Raw genomic sequence first — 23,747 nt, 5'->3', positions numbered from 1 at the left:
TTCCAGCAGTTTCTTCCACGGGTGGAAGTTGAGAGTGGGATTTAATCTAGTCGAGGACATCATCCAGTAGGAAAGCGCACAGACCCCAGAAGCAGCAGAGAGGGCAGGGAGAGCTTTGGCTCAGAGACGGCCTGGGCCTGATCCACTTCTCGTTCCTAATTGACTGGCTGGAAAGGTCACCAGGATGATAATTCATGAGTTGTTTGTAGTCAGTTGATATCTGACTACAAGGAGTATGCCCAAGATTATTCTCTAAAATTGTCGCTGCACATCCTAGCAAAGGTTTCTTCAAACTGCTCATCCTAAAATACACTAGAAACTTTTTCATGTGAAGAGAAATCCCAGCACTTGTGGTAGGTTCACTCATTTTGGGAATCATCAGATATTTCTAAGAGGGTCAAGCATCCCTTAACTTCTCATCATTTGTTCCCCAGGCTGCATTGCTAATGAGAAAGATTAAAGATCTGTGGCTTTTCTTGGTGTCGTCTGCAACCTTCCGGGCAATGACTGTCTCCATCTATAGAACATACTACATTTTAGAGTCTTGCCTCCAACTATTAAAATGATCAGAGAATTTAGTTAAAAAAAAAAAAAGGGATGATCTTCTCATTGGCTCCAGTCTTCTCTGCTTTCTTTAAAGCCCTTGACCTCTTACCTGGACCTCTTTCTTTCAGTAGACAACGCATCCTGCCACTTTTCTCAGAAGTATGAACTGCTTCAATTTTCTCTCACCCTCACAATGTGTCCAGACATTCGTATATATACTCCATATTCCCTTCTTTCTTAGCATAGAGTTCTGTTAGGACACTTAGTTTTAAGTCACAGAAATCCTATCCAAATTAGCTTAAGCAAAAATGCAACTTTACTCTAAAGGTTCCAGGGTATCTTGGGAATATTTGGATGTAGCTAGATCCCTGGGCAGAGCTGGAGCCAGGGACTTCTTTCCCATTTGGACTGTCTCTTATCTATACAGTTCTCTTTGGAACTGCTTCATCATTCTCTTATGCTGTGTACCAGTTCTGCCTACGTCTCCATCCATTGGAACAAGTTACCAATAGTGCCTCAGTTCAAATCTCTATTCCATCAGGCAGCCAGATGGAGCCGGAAAGCTCCATTCTGATTCCAAATTCCCATGGGTGCATTCTGATTAGCCAGCTTGAGCCAAGACCCGCTCTTGGACCAATGAACTCTAGCCACGGAGTCGGGTCACAGTGCATTGCCACGGCTGTTCCTATGGTAGCCATCTGAATGGAGGTGAGGGCAGCGGAATGTGGGAGGTGGGCAGACCTCACTGAAGAGGCAGAAGGTCCCAGAAAAGGAGGGGATTCTGGGACAAAACAATACGTGTCTACTGCATGCTGTCCCTTCTCTCCAGGCAAATTGCATTCCACCTCTTTGCAGTTCCTTCAGGATCTGGTCTCATTAATCACCCTTTTTTTTTTTCTTTTACATTGTCAATCTGTTTCTCTACCTGGGCGTTAAAATTTGCTCAAGGCCCTCCTGTACTAGAGGACCATTCCATAACCCTTCTTCAAGCTCCTGCCCAACTGGGTACCATTTCTCTCTACCAAGTAAATTTCATCCACCCTTTACTCACTTTTTACCCCAACCTGGCCTCCTCCCCCTTGACTCCTGCTGCTTCCATTTCCCCAAGGTGCTTCTTGGTGTTGGAAGGGCTGAAGACAAGGCAGAGAGAAGGAAGCATGAAGTGTATAGGCCACTGTGAGTAGGCGTGATGTCTCTGACGTGCCAGAGACCCCCTCCCGGCACATCTCAGTAGCCACACAGCCTAGTCCCAAGGGGCACTCTGGACTGTGAGGTGTGACACTGACCAGTCCCTGACCTTTCAAGCTTCCTAGTTCCAGAGAATCTGTGGCCACAGCACCACCTGGACCCCACCCAGGCTGCTGATAGCTTGTTTACCAAAGCCTCCACTTGCCATTCGCTTCCTCAGGTGAGGGTAATCTCTTTGCTAGGTCTGTGCCCTTGGGAATGAAGGGGACAGGGAAGAACCACAGGTTTGACCGGAACTGCTGCTTTAAGCGTACCCACTGGTAAAGGCCGAACCCCCCAGCACTTGCTCCCCAAGCTGCCTTTCTGGTGCTCTCAGCTACATGGGTGCTTATGGAGACACCCCAGCTAATGAAGCCCTTTGCTGGTTTAATTTTTTTCAAACTTTTTATTATGGTAAATTTTAAACACGTACAAAGTAAAGAGACTAGTTTTACCTGTCTACCACCCAGGTTCAACCACTCAGGTTCAATAAGAATCCATTTAAAGCCTGTGTTCTTCCATCTGTACCACCAAACCAACACCCTTCCCCATAATCTCAAAGCAAATCTCAGATATATTTTGTCTGTAAATATTTCAGTATGTATCTCTAAATAATAATGTCCCTTTTTTGTTTTGTTTTGTTTTCTGGTTTTGGTCCTGTTTATTAAGGTATAATTTACATGAGGTAAAATTTTCCTTCTTAAGGTACAGTTCTGAGGTTTTAGAAACTCCTTCAGTCAGGTGACCACCACAATCAGGATACATATCCCTTTGCAGTGAACTCCCTCTCCCATCCTCAAGCAACCACAGATCTATTTTTATTCCTTAGTTTTACCTTTTCCAGAATGTCATAAAAATGGAATCATAAAGTATGTAGCCTTTTGAAGAATCACCTTTTAAAACATAATCATACCATTATCACACCTCCTCGGTCAGCAATAATTTCCCCAATATCAAATATCCAGTGTTCAGGGCTTCCCTGGTGGCGCAGTGGTTGGGAGTCTGCCTGCTGATGTAGGGGACACGGGTTCGTGCCCCGGTCCGGGAAGACCCCACATGCCGCGGAGCAGCTGGGCCCGTGAGCCATGGCTGCTACGCCTGTGCGTCTGGAGCCTGTGCTCCGCAACGGGAGAGGCCACAACAGTGAGAGGCCCGCGTACCGCAAAAAAAAAAAAAAAAAATCCAGTGTTCACATTTCCACAATTGCTCTAAAAAACATTTGTTTATACTCTCATTAGGATCTAAAGAAAGGATTGCAAACTGGTTGTTATGTCTCTATAGAAAATCTATAGGTTTCCTCCCCGTTTTAAGAAACGAGGTTGTTATGAAGCGTTTCCCTCAATCTGCATTTTATTGACTGCATCTGCATGTTGTCATTTCTCCCATTCCCAAAGCCTTGTTTCTAAACTACGGCCCATGGCCCAGCGGCAATCTGCATCACCTGGGAGTTTGTTAGAAATGCAGAATCTGGGACCCCACTCAAGACCTACTGAATCAGAATCTGCATTTTTAACATTTTTAACAAGATCTCCAGGTGATTCACCTCCTGGGAATTGGTAGTGAGAGCTAGAGTTTGGGCCTCTCGCTGTTGTGGCCTCTCATACGCGCAGGCTTAGTGGCCATGGCTCACGGGCCCAGCCGCTCCACGGCACGTGGGATCTTCCCGGACCGGGGCACGAACCCGTGTCCCCTGCATCCGCAGGCGGACTCTCAACCACTGCGCCACCAGGGAAGCCCCGAGAGCTAGAGTTTTGATATGGTTTAGGTTCACTATTTTGGGGGGCAAGGCTGCTTTGTAGGTGGTGTTGCACCCTTGATTACTTCTCAACCCAGCATGCCTGCTCCTCGTCTGCCAGGACTTGTGCCTCCTTGTCACTCAGGCCTCTGAAAATGCAGGCACGACCAAGGATCTGCCCTCTGCCAGCCTCCACTCTCTCTCCCTCCTGAGCCCCAGTGAGCTCACTTACCCCAGAGCTCTCAGGTATCACTTTTATAATCATGATCCACAAGTCTTTCTCTCTAATCCTGACTTGTCCTTGGTCTCCTGATTTGCCTTTCCAGTTGCTGAAAGAATATATCTTCCTAGATGTTCAGCCTGCCCTTTAATTCAACACATCAAAGCCTAAACCATTATTTTCCCTCTTATCTTCCCTTTTGGGTTAGTAACCTAGCCATCTTCTGATCACTCAGGCTACACTGTTTGAAGTTCTCTTGTATTTTCCACCCACTCTTTCATGTCCTGCCTCTAATCGGTAGTTAAGTTTTATTAATTCTCCTTCTGTATTTGTCAGCCTTCATTAGGTTATTCTGAGGCAAGAAACAATTTCCCTCAATTTCAGTGGTTGACAGCACAAAGTTATATTTTTTGCTCAAGTTACGAGTTGGCCGTGAGTCGACTTCAGCTCTGTTCTGCTGTAGGTGTCTTCTTTCTGGGATCCGGGCTGAAGAAGCAGTCCCAATATGGGGTATGGCAAAGGGAAATGAGGAATGGCAGGACTATGAATCAGTTTCAAAGCCTCTGCTCAGTCGTGGACAAATCAGTTCCATGCACATTTCATTTTCCATAGCCAATGACAAAGTCAAGTCCCATATCCGTGGGTTGGGAAAGTGCATCAAGTATCTCAAATCCATAGTGCAATCTATCACAACTACTATTTTATATCTCCGTCACATTCCTTATTCAATTCCTTTACCCCTGCCTCAAACTTCACTTTTCTCAGCTTAGAATTCACTTCCTCGGGGAAGCCTTTTCCCCGACATCCTCAGACAAGATCACATCCACTGCTCTCTGTTGTCACGGGACTTGTACTTTTTCACAGCATGTGGCACAACTGTAATGAGTTATTTATGCAATATTTAATCTCTGACTTTCCCCCTAGACTGCAAGTTCTGTGAGGGCAGAGACAGCATCTGCTTTGTTTACGATGTTATCCTTGGCACCTAGAAAACTGTCTAGAGCCCATCACATATTCAGTAATTATGTAAAAGATGCAAAAGAATGAATGCATATCTTAGTCATGCCCATATCATCCCGCACCTGGATTACTGAGAAACATTATCAGTAGTTTTTTTTGTTTTGTTTTGTTTTGTTTTGTTTGTTTGTTTTTGTGGTACTGTGGGTCTCTCATTGTTGTGGCCTCTCCCGTTGCGCAGCACAGGCTCCGGACACGCAGGCTCAGTGGCCATGGCTCACGGGCCCAGCCACTCCGCGGCATGTGGGATCCTCCCGGACCGCGGCACGAACCCGTGTCCCCTGCATCGGCAGGTGGGCTGTCAACCACTGCGCCACCAGGGAAGCCTATCAGTAGTTTCTGACGTCTATTTTATTCTTCAGCCATCAAGGTTTCCTTCCTAAAGACCTACTCTTTTCACATCATTAGTCGTTTCATTCAGCTTCTTCTTCTGCCACGTTTCCAGCTGAAACATAGTATTGAAGTTTCCTGAATTATTACACTTTCTCAGACCTCCATCCTTCTGCACATACTATTCGTTCTAAAGAATTCACCCCCGCCCCGCTCGGTGCTCTGCCTGGTAAAATCCTATTCACCTTGTACATCTCAGTCTGGAGGCTGTCTCCCCTGATGAGCCCCCCTTGGCTCTCAGTGCAGACTTGGGCCCCCTACTGCTCTGCTTCCCCGTTCTGTGTCTGCACCTCCGTTTCAGCAATTGTCGTGTTGTATTCTAATGGTTTGTGTGCTTCTACTAGACTAAGCTCAACCAGGGCAAGAACGATATTTTTGTCTCCTGTTACCCAGCACTTAATATAGAGCCTGGCACAAAGCAGGTGCTCCAAATTGCTGCTACGCTGTTGCAAGCTACAGTTATTGAACAAAGGAACAGCTTCTCTATCCAAAAGCAGAGGTCAAAACACATGTTAACAACTTCCATGCACTTCAGGCATGGGCAACGCCTCAGACCTCCTATCAGAATCAACATACACCCAGTCCTAACATTGTTTGTGGTTTTCCAGCACAGATTAGAGAAAGGAGAGAGGCACTTCTAAAGAGAGGCCTAGTGACAACTGCAGAAAGTGGCCTCTGACGGCTGTCAGTAAACAACCAGAGAGCACCCACGGCAGCAAAGGTGGCTGCTTTCTTGGAGTGGGTGCACTAGTGTTTCCCTGGCAAGGTCCTGCTTCCTGCAGCCCTCCCCCATAATTCTGAGCCTGGAGACTTCTTAGATTAAAAAAAAAAAATAATAATAATCCAGGGCTTCCCTGGTGGTGCAGTGGTTGAGAATCTGCCTGCCAATGCAGGGGACACGGGTTCGAGCCCTGGTCTGGGAAGATCCCACATGCCGCGGAGCAACTAGGCCCGTGAGCCACAACTACTGAGCCTGCTCATCTGGAGCCTGTGCTCCGCAACAAGAGAGGCTGCGACAGCGAGAGGCCCGCGTACCGCGATGAAGAGTGGGCCCCGCTCGCCGGAACTAGTGAAAGCCCTCGCACAGAAACGAAGAGCCAACACAGCCAAAAATAAATAAATACAATGAAAAACAACCAACCAAAAAAAAAAAACTATTAAAAAAAAAAATCCTTGGTGACTTTTTTTGTTTCCCTCCTAGCTGGAGAAGGGGGCCAGACTCCGGGCCCCAGTTTCCTGGTGACGAGCCTGATAAAAGGATGACTTCCTTCATTGGGCTCCTCTTTTCTTCTTCTTTTTCTTGGTAGCAGCAGCAGTCTTGGCTTGGATTTGGTTTTCCAGGAAAGCAAAGTGTATGGCCCAGAGTGAATTTTTGCTCCACCACACATTGGCTAAAATGGTGATTCTCATACATGAGAGTGGGTCAGAATCACCTGGAGGGCTTGTTAAGCCAGAGCTTGTTGGATTCCAACCTCAGAGTTTCTGATTCAATCGGTCTGGGGTATGGACCTAGAATTTTGCATTTCTAACAAGTTCCTAAGTGGTGTTGATGCTGCCAGTCTGGGGACCATACCTTGAGAGTTACTGGCCTAAACAATAAGCCTCAAGCATGACCAGTGATGAAAAACTCTGGCCAAACAGAAAATTTCATCTTTGATCATGCACTTCTTGCTTCATTTACACAAGCGTTTGCTTTTCTTTTGCTTTTCTTTTTTTTTTTTTTGGTTTCTACTTGTGGGACCAGTTGAACTGGATATTTATTATCAGATATTTACTTAGACCAAAAAAAAAAAGTTATAACTTCTGTAAAAATAGAAGATGCTGGCATCCTGACTTCCCTGCAAGGGCAGTTCTCCAAAACTGCTCTCTCCTAGATCTCTATCACTGACCCATCTTTAGACCAAAAGCACCAGAAGCAAAGTCATCGTCAGAACTCAGCAGCACCTTGTTCTCTGCTGTCACCCCCCCATCCTTACCCCAACTCTCCCCAAGCTCTTTTTACTCCAGATATCAGATTTTGTATTAAACCATTAATGGTAGTTGCTAAGGCAACATACTCTTAATATAAGTCCATTTCAGAATTAACATCATGGGGCTCCCCTGGTGACGCAGGGGTTAAGAATCCGCCTGCCAGTGTAGGAGACATGGGTTCGAGCCCTGGTCTGGGAGGATTCCACATGCCGCAGAGCAACTAAGCCCGTGCATCACAACTACTGAGCCTGCGCTCTAGAGCCCGCGAGCCACAACTACTGAGCCTGTGCGCCACAACTACTGAAGCCCGCGTGCCTAGAGCCCGTGCTCCACAAGAGAAGCCACCGCAATGAGAAGCCTGCGCACCACAACGAAGAGTAGCCCCTGCTTGCTACAACTAGAGAAAGCCCACGCGCAGCAATGAAGACCCGACGCAGCCAAAAATAAATAAATTAAATAAATAAATTTATATAAAAAATTAACATCATGACCTATCATTAGGTAATTGACTAAGGTTATATTCATTGAGAAAATGTTAGCAATGTAGAGAGTGGATGAAAACATCAGAAAACTGTTAAAACGCTTCCAAGAAAATCAACACAGGCATATTTGGAGTAATGTAACTTGCATCCTTCATGCTGCTCACCAATGGCTTTTGGCTTAAGCACCGTCTCTCTGTTCAGTTTTAATTAGACAGAATCCAAGGGGTCAGCTTTGATTCTGAAACAGAACTGTCACCGACGATAAGAGTTCCCGTGTAGGAGGAAAACTCCCTAGCATTCTCTTAGCAGGACTTGGAGAGAAGAATGAATAATATCCAGCCAATTCCAAATTTCATTGATGTTAAAACTCACACTGTTCTGCATTGTAACATTTCTGAATTTCAGGTTCATCTTACAATGAATGGCATTTTATAGTCATGGTTGATCAGGTGACAACTGAGATGTTTTGTCACTGCCTGAACACACACAAACTCAGTGGTTATTCCTGGTGGGAAGACTTGGCAACTGTAATCTCCATGTTTCCGTCAGCAAGTTGTATAAAGACCATCTGGAAAAGAAACATGCTGCCTGTTGTCTGAAAACCTTCTGTCGATGCCTTCAGGTAAGATCAAGATTGTGTCAGCATTGGGGCTTCCCTGGTAGATAATGTCATAGTGTTAATAGGAAATGAGCTTTGACCTGAAAGGGATCTCACACTCTGAGAGCCACTGGCATATGAAATGATGGTGTGTTTTACACCATCAGAATTAATGAATATGAACACATTTCCACCTAAAATATTAGAAGGAGTAAAACCTTAACATGGAGAACTATTGTTGGGCAGTTGGTGTAGCACTGTGAGACACTGAGAAATTAACTGATGTACTTTTCTTTTGTGTCTGTGGGAAATGTTTTCTTCCTCCCACTTCAGCGGCCAGCTCACACTGGGTATCCTGCAGATCTGGGTAATTCTGACCTTAAGAGAAGGTGACTGGGTCCTGAATTTCAGGACACAGTGGAACTGGCTGTTTAGGAAGAGGACACGATAGGAGTTGGGACAAAGTTCAAAGGAGGAGTGTGGTCTGGCTCTGGGTGGAGAAAGCTGGATATCCTGGAGACTAGGAGAGGAGTGGGCCTTGCAGTTTCTGCCAGTGATGAAGAGCTGGAAAGACAAGTGAGTGTCTGTGCAGGTAGCTGTGGAAGAAGGACACTGGGGGCATAAGGCATTGGAACACCAGCCAGGGTCCAAGGGGACTGTCAAGCCAGAGAGAGGTCAGCCTCTGGGGAGGTTCTGGCCTTCCGGGTACCATGACGGCTGGAGCAAAGAGATCCTACTGACAGTCACCTGACCAGGGCCTATTCTGCCACCGCCATCTTGACCTGGAATCCTAGAACTGCCCAAGGAAGAAGGACCAGAGCTATGACCAAAACCAAAATGACAGTTTTCTCTTTCTTCAGGAATCGCTGGAACCAGATTAGCTTTGGTTTAGAAACTACAGAATAGTTACAGCAGCAAAAGCAAAGCAGTGATGAGCACATCTGAGATCATCCTGAATTTGATTTCTAGCGCTGACACTTACTAGCTGGAATGGCATTGCTGATAGAACCCACTTCGCAGGATCCCCTCTGGGAGCACTAAATGAGTGACACACTCGGAAGCTCTTCAAACAGCGCCTGGCACATAGTAAGTGCAACATACCTGTCATCATCTCTTGTACCTGGGATGTTCTGGAGGTGTCATACCAGCCACACTGCATCTTTTGGGGACTGGGATAGCTGAAGTTTGACCCTATGTGTAAACGAAGACTACCTTCTAACACTGGAGTCCACGGGACCGCGGGCAGGAAGTTATTCAAAACTGCAGAAGCGCTCTACCCAGGTGCGGGTGGCAGAGGCTGTATGGGAGAGTCCTCGGCTCCACTGCAGACTGACTCCAAGGTCTTCCTGCCTTAGCCCACCGCACCAAGCAAGCCGGAGGGACTGAGGGCTTTTCTCGGCCGTGAGTGCAGGCGTGCCACGTGCACTCGGACATATTCGCCGACATGCAGGCAAGTCCGAGCAAAGACTGCCACGATTTCGTAGGGGCCGGGTCCTCCTGGGTTTCTTAATTTCTGGGTTTTCACATTTTTGCCAGGGCGGGCTCTGGCGCTCTTTGCGCAACTGGGGTAGGGGGCGCCTGCAAGTCTGAGCCGCCTGCAAGTCTGAGCCGCAAGGTGGGCGTGGGCAGGCCCGTCGAGGCCTTTGCCACCTGCTGGCGACAGACGCGTCCAGGGGTGGGGGAGGAGGAGACAGGTCCCCTCCCCAACCCCACTCTCCCCTCCCCCGCGCATCCCGCCTCCGGGGTGGGCGAGGCCGGAGCTCAAGGTCCCGCGGGCTCCCCCACGGGGCGGAGCCGAGGGAGGGGTTTGCGAGCCAGTCACGTCCTACGCTGTAGAGCGGAGCCGCGAGAGGCCGGCCCAGGAGGCGCCACATCCGGCGGCTGCCCCGTGGTGCATAAAGCCGACGCCGCTGGGGCCACCACCGCAGTTGGTTTCCAGCAGCAGCTCTGGCCTCTTCTCGGCTGCGGGAGCAGCTTCTCCAATGCCCCAGAGCGGCCATGAGCTCCCCGCACTGGTGGGACCAGCTGCGGGCTGGCAGCTCGGAGGTGGACTGGTGCGAGGACAACTACACCATCGTGCCTGCCATCGCCGAGTTCTACAACACGGTGCGGAGTGCGGGAGTGGGGATGGCAGCCGGGCTCGCGGGAGGGGGCTGTCCCCAAGCGCCGCGGCGCCTGGAGCCTGGACCTGGGTCTGTGCGTGCATCTGGGGCATTTTCGCTCCAGGGCCAGAGTCGACCCACGCCCCCTCCCCTGCGCGCCTTCCAGTTCTCCATCTGTCCTCCTCTCCTGTCCCTATCGCCGACATCTGGGCTCATCCTCCTCTAAGTCATTTCTTTCTGATGGCTCTGTTGTCTTGTTTGGTCCTCACCTGTCCCGGAGTCAGTGCTCCGTGTCAGCCCATACTTCCAGTTTGGGTCATTGGGGGCGGTGAACCCGCCAGGACTACTCCCTTCGTCCCTTAGGATCTCTGTGGCGTAACGCACTTGGGTCGCATTGTGCGTTTTTGCCCTGAGCACCTGCTCTAGGAGTCCGGGGAAACGGGGAGACCTCCCGGCAGGTCTCTGGGGCGGGGCCCACTCCGAAGGTTGGCCCCGCCCCAAGCGTACACCAATAATAGGTCGAGTTCCTTTGGGCCAGAATTAAGTTAATTGCTTCGAGTTCTTATTTCCTTGCCTTTAGTAGAGTTTCACACCAGCCCCAAGTTCAGCTCCCGCAGGCCTGTGCATTCTTCAGTTATTAAACCTGGGAAGTGAAAGGGAAATGTGGGAGGGATCGTGTGCGTGTTTTATGGACTTGCCTAGGTCTCTAGATGTGGGCAAGACGAAACTTCCCCACTGCAGAATCCTGTGTGCTTTTAGTCTTTGTGGGAGAGAAAGCCTGCAGTTGGGAAGGAAATGCCTCTTCTTTTTGCTATGCCCATGCCTCAGGATTCTGGTACCAAAATGTGAGACTTTGCATGGTCATTTCTGTGGCTTTTCATTTCACTGCCCTAACATGGAAGACAGGAACTCCCGGTTTAAAAGTCGCTGTGAATTTGAGATTGTTCTTTGGGATTTTCCCCTTAGATTTGCTGGCGAGAATGTCCTTGGCGTGAGTCAAATACTTCTTGCCTGGAAGGATCTCCCATGAGCTAGTCCCTCTCTTATTCATTGATGAGAAAACTGAGCTCTCCAGAGGGGAGCTGCTCTGCGTACATTTCTGGCATGGCTGGGGCCACAATCCAGAGCCTGCACTCTCCCTCCCCTCTTTGCTGAAATCCACTGCTGCCCTCCCAGCAAACGTTCCTCCTTTTTTTATGACCGAATTAATTCCTCAAGGAAACCTGGCCCTCTGCTGCCCCTAGACGCTGTGACAGGTGCAGTCAGTGGAGGTGGCCACCCTTCACCTATTGTACAACCTGTTTCAGAGCATGCTATCAGGTGTGGACAGGTGCCTTCAGAGGATGAACTGGAGCAGGGCTGGGTGCTTTCAACAGCAGTAACTCAGTTTCTCCACTTGTAAGTGGAGAGTACTACTAAGGATTTCACCAGAGTTAATGAAGAAATGACAGCTTGGGGACAGGTTCTCACACACCCAGCAAGGTAATTATCTGTGGAGTCTGAGGCCAGCAGAGTCAGGCCTGGTTATTTGGCCAAAAATGTTAGTGTATAGCTGCTCTGGGTCTGCCTTGAAAAGCCCCAGAGTGCTGGATGAGGGGAAGACCTTATTTTGTCTTAACTTTTAATCTAGTCCCATTGGAGCTGTTCCTTAGTGAGTGCCAAAGTCTTTTTTAGAAATGAGCTGTTGATCTTCAGTTGCAGTGTCTGTAGCTGATTAGCTCTGCTGGTCTGCCTGGCAAACCTAATTCTTTGGAATACTTGTAAACCGCAGAATTTGCTTTAGCAAAGTGGAGAGATTGAAGGTCTCAGAGAAGTAGTTGGCCATCAAACTTTGTAGAGTGTCGATCCAAAGAGTTTACCAAAAAAACGCTTCCTCCTCTTCTTCTCACATCCTAGTTACCTTCTGTTCCTATCACAGGACAAACCCATGCTTATCTTACGCCTGTATTAAGGAAGACATCGAGCTATTACTTGGTGACAAACATCTCATTAAATCCTCATAACAAGGCAGCAGGCCTAATTATCCACTTTACAAGAAAATAATAATCATTACTCATTTAGAGAAAAAATTTGAAGGAATGAAGATGTAAAATCAGGAGAAGACTGGGAGGGGGATCTAGAACCTTCTTAATGGAGCTTGGCAGTAGCACATCACTACTGCAACTTTAGTCACTCCTGGCTACCGCTAGTTGTTCGCTATGTGTTGAAGCTCTGCTGGGTACTCTACAGTCACCCTCAGCAGTGGGTGCTATTTATTACATCCGTTTTGTAAAGGGGGAAACTGGGGTCTAGACAGATTTTGCAACTTGCTAAGGTCAAGAACATGGCACAACTAGAGTCAGAACTTGGACGTTCTAACTTGGATCCTGCTAAAATACTGCTCTTGAAGATGCACATGCCGTTGTAGCTACTTTAGATTTATTTATTTAGCATGATACAGGTGTTTATTGTTCAGTCATTCTTTAACTTAAAACTCCTGCATTGGGACCATTTGATCTCTAGGCTAATCGTGGTGTTTGATATGGGGAAAAAAAGTTTTGTTTAAAGTAGTTTTTTTTTTTTTTTTTTTTGGCCGTGCCATGTGGCATGCGGGATTTTGGTTCCCCAACCAGGGATTGAACCTGGGCCCCCTGCAATGGAAGTACAGTCTTAACCACTGGACCACCAGGGAAGTCCCTTAAAGTAGTTTTTTGAAATTGTTGTTTATTATAAAAGTAACAACATGATCATGGTAAAAAAAAAAAATCAGAGTAGGCAAGTTATAAAGTGAAAAATACCCTTCCGTATCTTTTCAGACATTTTATAAGCATGCAAAAACGTGTATTTGTGTAGACATAGAAGATATGTGTGCAATGTGTATATACACACCACAACCCAATTGAGATCATGCTACAGAAACTCTTCTGCACCTTGGTTTTTTCCCTTAATTTGTCTTGGAGATAATCCCATATTGGATCATATAGAATTATCTTCCTCTTCACAATGTCTATACAGTATTTCATTTAATGGATTGACCATAATTTATTAAACCAGCCAATTCATTATTGGTGGACATTTAAGGAAGTTTCTGTTTATTGTTTTCATTTTGGTTTGTGAACAGTGATGCAGTGAATATCCTCAAATAGGCACCTGGATGTACTTCTCCAAGTACTAATTCTAGATGGGAAATTGCTGTGTGGAGGGGAGTATTTACTTCAAAGGCTTTTAATTGTTGCTTAATGGTCCACCAGAGAGAGTACTCTGATCTGTGTTCCCACTGGCCATGTTTGGGAGTACAGAGCATTTTGCTTTTGGTCCCCGCAAATCTCCATTGCCTCAAATTTTGTCATTGTCCTTTGCGTCAGCCAAGCCCAAATATCTCTTCCAAGAACACATCATGCCCTTACACAGTCTTTTGCTTTTGCACATTTTGTACTGTTTCCTGTAAATATAAGTTTTAGGGCTTCCCTGGTGGCTCAGTGGTTGAGAGTCCGCCTGCTGATGCAGGGGACACGGGTTCGTGCCCCGGTCCGGGAAGATCCCACGTGCCGCGGAGCGGCTGGGCCCGTGAGCCATGGCCGCTGAGCCTGCGTGTCTGGAGCCTGTGCTCCGCAACGGGAGGGGCCCCAGCGGTGAGAGGCGCGCGTACCGCAAAAAAAAAAAAAAAAAAAAAAAGTAAATAGAAGTTTTATTGAATTGAGTTCCTTTTTATGTTTTAAGGTTTCTTTTGTTGTTGTTTTGTTTTTTTTTTTCTTTAGCAGTACGCGGGCCTCTCATTGTTGTGGCCTCTCCCGTTGCGGAGCACAGGCTCTGGACGCGCAGGCTCAGCGGCCATGGCTCACGGGCCCAGCCGCTCCGCGGCATGTGGGATCCTCCCGGACCGGGGCACGAACCCGTGTTCCCTGCTTCGTCAGGCGGACTCTCAACCACTGCACCACCAGGGAAGCGTATGTTTTAAGTTTTAAGGCCCAGTCACACTAAAGAGAAAGACTCCAGACCTAGCAGCTTTGGAGAAAAGGGGGGTATGCCTTTTAATCACCGAGCTTGGCCTTTGGGAATTCTCTTGGGGACTCAGGGGGACAGAAGGAAATCAACTGGGGCTGGAAAAAAGTCCTGAAGCAAAATATATGCCTAAAATCAGTCCATGATCTGTCACCTCTCCTAATCAGCTCTGCCCCCAATCGTCAAGATAAGTAGAGTTCTCTTTATATGCCAAAGCCCACATCCCACTATCTGTAGGGCAGAGTTATCCATCAGTCAATCTATCAGTCTCTCCCTCCATCCATCCACCCACCCATTTGCTGGGCAACTGTATGCCTATCACAGAGACCAGACCTGCAAACAGTCATCTGGATGGTGAGGACCATAGGAGGGGTATGTACAAGTCACTGGGGTGTTATTAGTACTCTGCTGGGGTTGGTGTACTGTGGAGGTGGGGTAGGGGATTTTGCAGGAAGGCTTCTGAGTCGGGTGACCAACTTGTCCTGGTTTGTCTGGGACTTGCCCAGTTTTAAAACTGAAAGTCCCGTGTCCTGGAAACCCTCCTCAGTGCCAGGCATACCAGGACAGTTGGTCGTTCCAGAGGCAGAAAGGGAGCAATGGAATGGACAGTTAGGAATCTGCATACGATTAAGATACGTAGTCTACTCAGCCAGGGTAATGCCCCTAGCTGCTTATGAACTTGCTGTTGAGAAAAACTTACAGCCTGTTGCTTTGTCAGTATTTACCCTCTGTCTGGGAAAGTGCACAATCACATGCGTCAGGATGAGATTGCAGTGTGTTCCTGAGATTATTTTGGTACAAATGGCTGGTAGGAATTCATAGAATGAGGAACTTTCTAAGGAAATAATAAATTTTAAAATTGTGGTTTCCTTTTAATGAAAAAAAAAAATCTGTTCTGCAGGCATTGAACAAACCAATTCTCCAAAGGATAGTCCAACAATAGGCTTTAAAAAATACCCCCTGGCTGAACTATTCAACTTTAGTGAGCCACACCACTTTGAGGGGAAGTTTCATTTCTCAGTAGACATGGAGCCATTGAATCTGTCTTTCAACAAATGAATCTGTCTTTTACCAACGACTTGTTTGCTTTTCCGTATTTCTTTAGGAGTTCCTTTCTCTTTTTGTCTAGGAGAGCGTCTCCCTCTAATTTGGTCTTTTCCTTTTCATAGATTGATGTCTTTTTTTTTTTTTTTAATTGAAAGAAAAATTTTGGCCGTACCATGCGGCATGCAGGATCTTAGTTCCTTGACCGGGGATCACACTCGCCCCCCCTGCACTGGAAGGGCGAAGTCTTAACCACTGGACCGCCAGGGAATCCCTGTATTTACAACTATTTACATAGCATTTACACTGTATTAAGTATTATACATAATCTAGAGATGATTTAAAGTATACAGGAGGATGTGTGTATGTTATATGCAAATATTATGCCATTTTATATAAAGAGACCTGAGCATCCAGGTGAGTTTGGTATCTGAGGGGGTCCTGGAGCCAATCCCCCACAGATACCGAGGGATGACTGTACTGGGGTAAAAAGCTGTGTTATATTTATTCCCTGGCACTGTAGGTGAGGCTGCAAATTAGTGCGCCTCCCACTGGGGAATGGCTCAATAAACTGCTTCTGTCTGCAGCACTTACAGCAAGTGTGATAAAGCTCTGTGAGGTAAGATGAAAAGGTTTGCAAGGCATGTTGTCGAATGATGAGAGGAAGTTGCAGAATGATAATGTTGTAATATATGATATATATGTGTATTTACATAAATGCAAAGAAATTGAAGATTGTGAATCTGAGAAGAGGGGATATCTCCAGGGAGGAGGATAGAAAGGAAGACTTTAGTTTTGTAATGTATTCTTTTTCTTACACGGAGAACACATTCATGTACGTGAAAGGAGAAAGTTACTTATAGTATAACAATTACATTTTTCTCCCTCTTCTCCCCTGTCACCTCCTTTTATTCCTCCTACTTCTGTGTTTAACAAAAAGGAGAGCTGTGTTTAAATCACATAAAAGTCATAGGTGCACAGTGTGTGATGCAATTCAGAATTTTTAGATGCCCATTGAGGCATGAAGCCAAGGAGGTCAGAATGTGGTTGGGTGGGTTGGAGGCGAAAAAACATCAGCTTGGGGCAGTGGAAGGAGTGGCTGGATGCTGGCCCCAGCTCTGTGGGTGACTGCCTCTCTGACTTTGGCCAGCCTGGGAGCCTTTCTGGGCCCTTAATTATATCCCCTTGTAAAGCAAATGATCTTTAAGATCTCTCATTTTAACTCTTAAAGATCTCTGATTTTTTTTTTAAAGATCTCTGATTCTTTAAATGATTCCAAGGAAAGTTAAAGCCTGTGATAATATGTAGACCCTTGTCCTGATTCTTCCTTCTCTGCTTCTTAGTAAATAAATGAGAGTTGGCTATATTTCCAAGTCTGGAGACTGCATACCACCTGGGACAGCTGAGGCCATTTATCCAGACTCTTGCCCAGGGTCACCAGTAGCTCAGAGGGCTCCTAGCAGGGGAAAGAGGAAAAGGTCCCCACCAGAATGGGCCAACTAGAACAAGGTACCCCCTTCTCCAGAAGGATGCAGCCCCATGAGGGATTTCAGTCTTGAACTTTAACCAAAAGCAGCAGCCTTGCTCCTATCGCACCCCTGACCAAAGGTCTTGTCCTCTCTTTATTTCTCTACCACTCTGTCCTTCTCCCCTTTCTAAAGACTGTGTCATTCCCATTCCCTCTTGTTCCCAGATGGTGACAGAGGCATGCGTTAGCTACTGTTGTTGCCAATTCCTACCTGTACTACACCTCAAGTTCTGGAGTTTGCGATGCATTTTGTTTAGTTTTGATTTCCTTGGTCTGGACACGGGTTCGAGCCCTGGTGCGGGAAGATCGCACATGCCGTGGAGCAACTAAGCCTGTGCGCCAGAACTACTGAGCCTGGGCGCCTAGAGCCCGTGCTCTGCAACAGGAGAAGCCACCACAATGAGAAGCCTGCGCACCCCAAAGAAGAGTAGCCCCCGCTTGCGGCAACTAGAGAAAGCCCGTGCACAGCAGCGAAGACCCAACACAGCCAAAAAAAAAAAAAAAAAAGAAAGAGGCGGGAAGGAGCCCCCTAAAGTGTTATTAAAGAAGTTGTGAGTTTTCCTGGTTGTGCTTTTTTTTTTTTGGTTAAAAAAAGATGTATGGCCACATTCATCTCCATTTGCAAAGGACATACTGGGAACAAGCTGCTTTACTTTTTGCCCTTTTACTTAATATTCATCTTTTCGTTTTACATTTTCTCCCCCCAGATCAGCAACGTCTTGTTTTTCATTTTACCGCCCATCTGCATGTGCTTGTTTCGTCAATATGCAACATGCTTCAACAGTGGCATCTACTTAATATGGACTCTGTTAGTTGTAGTGGGTAAGTGGATTCGTTTGCGAGCACGGGCTGAAAGGGAGGAAATGGAATTCTGCACACTCCCTGACCCCTTTGAACATTATGTTTTGTAAACCAAAGTCGTTCTGACGTCTTAGCAAACTTTTATGTTGTTTGCTAGATGCCAAAAGGAGGACTCTTTTGGGCTTGATAACAAGGTTGACCGTAGTTATCACAATTGCGTTTGAGAATTCATTTATGTAATAGCTATTGGTGTTGTGCCAGTGCAGTTTTCTGTGAACTTCTGAAGAAAGTCATGTGAAACAATTGAAGTCTGATGAAACTGTGGTTTCTAATGGACTAAAATAAAAAAAAGAAAACAAATGAAGGATCAAATGTTTGATCCTTCATTATTCTGGGAAATACTTGTATAATTTTCATTTCCTTCCACAGGCAGATTGGGAATTCTTAACAGTGAGAGAATGTTGACTTTTATTTACTGCCTGTTCCCATGAACAGGTGGATGAAGACAGAGTGTGTTTGTGCAGTTATTAAAGATCTGTGTGAGGGAGGGAGACGCAAGAGGGAAGAGATATGGGAACATATGTATTTGTATAACTGATTCACTTTGTTATAAAGCAGAAACTAACACACCATTGTAAAGCAACTATACTCCAATAAAGATGTTAAAAAAAAAAAAAAGATCTGATGTGCTGGTGTTTGGGCCCTTCTTCAAATCTTCTTTCTAGACTTGAAGTCTGCATGCCTAGGTGGTGTGAGTTTCTTCCTTCAGTTTCTTTTCTCAGAGAGATAGAGTGACCTGATCATTGCTGTTTGTGAAAGGGCTATCCTTAAGCAGTGTATTGAATTTGTGAGTCTGTTCTTCTATGTGACCTTTTTTATTGGTTGTAATTGATTCTAGGAATTGGATCCGTCTACTTCCATGCAACCCTTAGTTTCCTGGGTCAGATGCTTGATGAACTTGCAATCCTTTGGGTTCTGATGTGTGCTCTGGCCATGTGGTTCCCCAGAAGGTATCTACCAAAGATCTTTCGGAATGACAGGTAAGCTTGTACTAAATTTTTGCATTTACTACTAGGTGTGGTACCCAATATAATGATGTATTGGGTTGGCCAAAAAGCTCGTTCGGGTTTTTCCATCTTGTGGAAAAACCCGAACGAGCTTTTTGGCCAACCTAGTATATATCAAGAAAAATCACACACATACACAAAAAGGGCTTCCCTGGTGGTGCAGTGGTTAAGAATCCACCTGCCAATGCAGGGGACACAAGCTTGAGCCCTGGTCCGGGCAGATCCCACATGCCATGGAGCAACTAAGCCCGTGCGCCACAACTACTGGCCCGTGCTCTAGAGCCCGCAAGCCACAACTACTGAAGCCTGCGCACCCAGAGCCATGCTCCGCAACAAGAGAAGCCACCGCGATGAGAAGCCCGTGCACCGCAACGAAGAGTAGTCCCCACTCACCGCAGCTAAAAGCCTGCACACAGCAACGAAGACCCAGCACAGCCAAAAATAAAATAAATTAGAAAAAAAAAAGAAAAATCACACCCTATTGAGTCTAACCTAGTGATGAGCTTATCATATACTTATTTAATATCCACTGATTGTACCGTCAGACCAAAACCAAACTGCCAGATAAAAAAGGTGATTTTAATATGTTGGGGAAGAAGTTACCTGACAGTAGGACAAAAAGTCAATATCCCCCTTACTGGTACTAGCAAAACTAGAAGGATTTTCAGGGCAGGAGAAAAGACTGAATGGTAGTTCAAAGACCTTTGATTTCCTGCTATAATATTTCCTGAGTCCCACCCAACTCCACGAGTTTTAAATGTTTACAGTAGAATCCACACTGAGGAACTGGTTCTTGGCGCTATAGATAATATTCAAATTGTGTCAGTATTGCTTCTCATGAGAGCTACACACACACACACACACACACCTTTAAGCTGGAAATCCAGTATTTCAGGAAGGGATGCATTTTAATATCCATTGTGTTATTCTTTTTTTTTTTGCTGTACGCAGGCCTCTCACTGTTGTGGCCTCTCCCGTTGCGGAGCACAGGCTCCAGACGCGCAGGCTCAGCGGCCATGGCTCACGGGCCCAGCCGCTCCGCGGCACGTGGGATCCTCCCGGACCCCTGCATCGGCAGGTGGACTCTCAACCACTGCGCCACTAGGGAAGCCCCATTGTGTTATTCTTACATGGTTATTTATCAAGTATATATTTTTTGGACTTACTATTTACCATGAACTATTTACTATGAAGTTTTCTAGGCACTAGGATATAACAGCAACGTCTCTGCCCTTGATGAGCTTACACTGAAGTTGGAGAGATTATGAATCAACAAACAAACACATAAATAATATTATGTTAGGGTGTGAGAGTGCTATGATGAAAAATGAAGCTGGTAAGGGGGTAGTGGTGACTTGGGGTGCTGGTTTAGAGTTTGGTCAGAGAAGGTCTTTCTGAGGCACTCTTGTTAATATCTGAAGTAACAGAAGAGAGTCAGCGTCATAAAGATGAGAAATTCTCCCAGAACTCATTACTCATATGTTTCTCTGTACACACTGTTTAGTTAAAATATATATATATATATAGATAGATAGATAGATAAACAATCCAAAAATATGGATTCAATCAAGCAAGCTGTGTGTGCCCAGGGAAGAGCTATACCAGGAAAATAAAAGAGTTCATTACAGTTTTCCTGGTAATGGGAGGAGAATAGGAGCAATGCAGCTATTAGAGACGCAGGCTGTTCTGTATGGATAGAGGTGGAGGAGTGTCAATGAAACGTGCTGGCTGCAAAAAGCACCTTGTAGAACCTGTGTGTGTAACACCCTAATTTATTTAGAATGAATGAAGCCTCTTTTTGAGTGTATGTCTTTGTATATGCATAAACATGCCTGAGAGGATGAGGACAGCAGCTACTACCATTGGCTATTCTTAGGAATTGGGGTGGAGAGAGAACTTTCACTTTTACCTTTAATCTGTACTGTTTTACAATTTTTTTTTAAAAAAGAGCACATGTTAATTTTTAATCCTAAAAAATGCATTATTAAATGAGGTAGGGAGAAAACATACTTTATTTATTTATTTATCGGCCACACCACATGGCTTGGCAGGATCTTAGTTCCCTGACCAGGGATTGAACCTGGGCCCCGGCAGTGAAAGCACTGAGTCCTAACCACTGGACCACCAGGGAATCCCAAGAAAACATACTTTAAATGGATTAGCTGTACAATCTTCATCCTGGGCAGCAGGATTTGAATTAAATAGTATTATCTCTAAATAACCATTGAGCAGATAGACGTATCCTCAAGAGGTTACTTATCAGAAAATGAGAGAGAGAGAGAGAGAGAGCAGCTGTTTATAAGTAGAAGCGAAAAGGAGGGTGTTCCTGGTCTTAGATGAAATATGTTCTCCATCGTGCTGAGACCTTCTCCAGAATAGAAACCGGAAAGAGCCTAAGCCAACCTGCTGTGTTTCAGTTGTGTGTCTTGTTTCCTTGTTCAGCTTCAGGAGAATGACTGGGGGGTAATCAGAAAGCCTTGGGAGGTCGGGCAGGGGTGAGGGCAGGGGTGGAGGTAGATGCCACTCGAGCAGGGGCACGAAGTGGCTTGGCCAGTGGGGACTTTTTGCCTCTGCCTGAGAGACACACCCCTTACCTTTTGGCCTTTTCTATGGTCTCAGAAGGTGCCCACCAGTCACCTCCATGCTTTCCCTTAGCACACGTGCATTAGGTTGAGAGCTGAGGAACCATTTTGCTCTTAGATCTGATTGTTCAAGTCTTGGGATCTGAGTGAGAAGCTGACGAAATGGGAATAAGGGTTTTTGTTTGTTTGTGGTGCTCTGGAGGCCTGGGTTTGAAACTCCACTGGACAGTTTTTAATGTGTTCATAATAGAGAATCTTTTTCTTTTCTTGTCTCTTGGTGGGTGCAGGAGAGAAGAAAATGGGGCAATGCTGTAGTAATGAAAACTTACCGACTTTAATAATGAAACACATTTTGAGGCGGGGGGTCTGTGACCACCTGGGACTCTTCCATCGCCAGCACTCTGCAGCCTTTCTCTGCTGAAGATGTGAACTCTCTGCCTTCAGTTTGGGGAGAGTCCTTTGGAGGCACTGAGCACCCTATATGTCTATATCCTTGGCTTTGGAGACCCACCTGGGTTTGATTCCTAGCTTCCCTGCTTACAAACTGTATAACTTGTCTTGACTCTTCAACTTTGTTTCCTCATCTGTAGAATTAGGTGATTCATGGTGTTCACCTCAGGGTTCTTGTGAGATGATCCTGCAGAGCACTCTGTAGAGTACTAAGAACATGGTCAGTGCTTCAGGTTAGCTTTTGTTATTACCAATGGCACGTGGAAATTTCTGCCCAGCATTTCTGAGCTATGCACACCAATTGAAGGAGAGAATGAACATTGCTAATTTTAACGAGCAAAGAAAGAAAAGGTGCGTGTTATAGCTCACTGTAAATAAGGATTTCAGCTCTATTTGTTGGCCTTCAATTTGCCAGTGGTGGGGAGAGCAAGAAGGCCAGAAGCCCAAACCCCTCTGTGTGGGCTTCACCACCCATGATGCGGGGACAGGTGGCAGCTCTGCAGTGGAATGGCAGGCCACACCAAAGATTTCGGGTCAAAACCAGGAATTCTGGAGACTGGGGAGTGTGTGTTTTAACTGCCTGAACTTACACGATAGTTAAGATTTGTCTCCCCTCAGCCCCCCACTTTTTTTTTCAGTGATCTAGACTTTGCTGGAATATTTCTAAAAACCTATTAGGAGTGATTCCAGTGTGAGATTTCTAGAGAAGAGAGGGGAGAATGTGTTGACTAAGTGACTTTGGATCAGACAAATATGGATTTCAATAACAATCCAGTTTTTTTTTTTAAGCTCTGATACCTCATTTTGCTCATCTGTAAAGTGGAGATAGTAAGAGTATCTACTTTAGGGGTTAGAAATATACGGGAAAATCATATCAAGTGTATAATATAGTGTCTCTTACAGAGTAAAGACTAAATGCTAGAAGTTTTTATGAATGGCTAATACAGGTAAGAGTTTTGAAGATAAAGATATCTGGAACGGCAGGGAAATTATCAAAGTTCATATGTAAATAGAAGTAAGTGGTGGGATTTTTAAAAAAAGGGCTGTCTTTCATCTTGCCTGGAATGTCTGAAGAATTGTCAGGATATACACTCAGCTGTTGATAGTTATTAATAATTTGGGGCTTCCCTGGTGGCACAGTGGTTGAGAGTCCACCTGCTGATGCAGGGGACGCGGGTTCGTGTCCCGGTCCGGGAAGATCCCACATGCCGCGGAGCGGCTGGGCCCGTGAGCCATGGCCGCTGAGCCTGCGCGTCCGGAGCCTGTGCTCCGCAACGGGAGAGGCCACAACAGTGAGAGGCCCGCGTACCGCAAAAAAAAAAAAAAAAAATTGACATTTTTGTTTTGAGAAAAAGGCCTTTTGTAGGCTAATTGTATCCATTTTCTAAAGAATTTATCTTGGTTTTTATGATGTTGTGTCTACAAAATGTAGGGACAGCCCTCACTTTATGATCCAGTTCATTTTTTGAATCCTGAATAGCAAGGTTGCAGGCTGAGGTTTCCCTGTCCTGCTCTCTCTCTGCCTGGATAACCTGGGGACTCCATCTCAGACTCTCTGGGCTGTATCAGTTCCTTAGAAAATGACGGGGGTGGACCTTCCAGGACCAAATGCTGGAGTCCTGTGAGTATCAGGGGCTTGTTCTAGATAGGTTGTATTTTAGTCTTAAAGGGGAGTTTAAAGCAGTGGATCTTAGCCAGGGACATTTCTATCCCATGCAGGCCATCTGGGAAGTTTAAGGACATGTTTTTGGTGGCCCCAGTGATGGGAGGTTTTATCATCCATAAATTCTGTTTCACTTCAGAAGAGTAAAGGGGGCATTACCAAACATTTGATATAAAAGGAGCTCAGGGCCTGATAGGGCTGAAAACCATTGCTTTAAAGGGTAGCTAATGATAAGAACAGTAACGGCATTATTACAATAATATTATGATGATGGTATTTGGTTGCTAGATTTTGGTTTGGGGAATACAGGAAGAAGGGGTGCTAAGGGTTCCCTGACCTTGTG

The 23,747-nt window shown here is 45.9% G+C and overlaps 1 protein-coding gene across 2 annotated transcripts in view; it reads left to right on the top strand.

Annotated features, from left to right (window-relative positions):
* Nucleotides 1-10,049: 10,049 nt before the first annotated feature.
* Nucleotides 10,050-23,747, top strand: part of ACER2 (alkaline ceramidase 2) — a 28,567-nt gene continuing 14,869 nt past the window's right edge. The window contains exons 1-3 of one of the 2 annotated variants that reach the window (XM_079927041.1): nt 10,050-10,292; nt 17,549-17,663; nt 18,541-18,682. In XM_079927041.1, coding sequence (XP_079783167.1) covers nt 10,185-10,292; nt 17,549-17,663; nt 18,541-18,682 — 365 coding nt within the window. In that variant the 5' untranslated portion in view covers nt 10,050-10,184. Of the gene's footprint in view, nt 10,293-17,006; nt 17,664-18,540; nt 18,683-23,747 lie in introns of both variants that reach the window. The other variant, XM_079927042.1, reaches the window with a different exon arrangement.

This window comes from Stenella coeruleoalba, assembly GCF_951394435.1.
Source record: "Stenella coeruleoalba genome assembly, chromosome: 7".
In the NCBI taxonomy this organism is placed as follows: domain Eukaryota; kingdom Metazoa; phylum Chordata; class Mammalia; order Artiodactyla; family Delphinidae; genus Stenella; species Stenella coeruleoalba.
The sequence above is the reverse complement of the archived record's forward strand: the minus strand, read 5'-3'. Positions and strand labels throughout refer to the sequence as shown.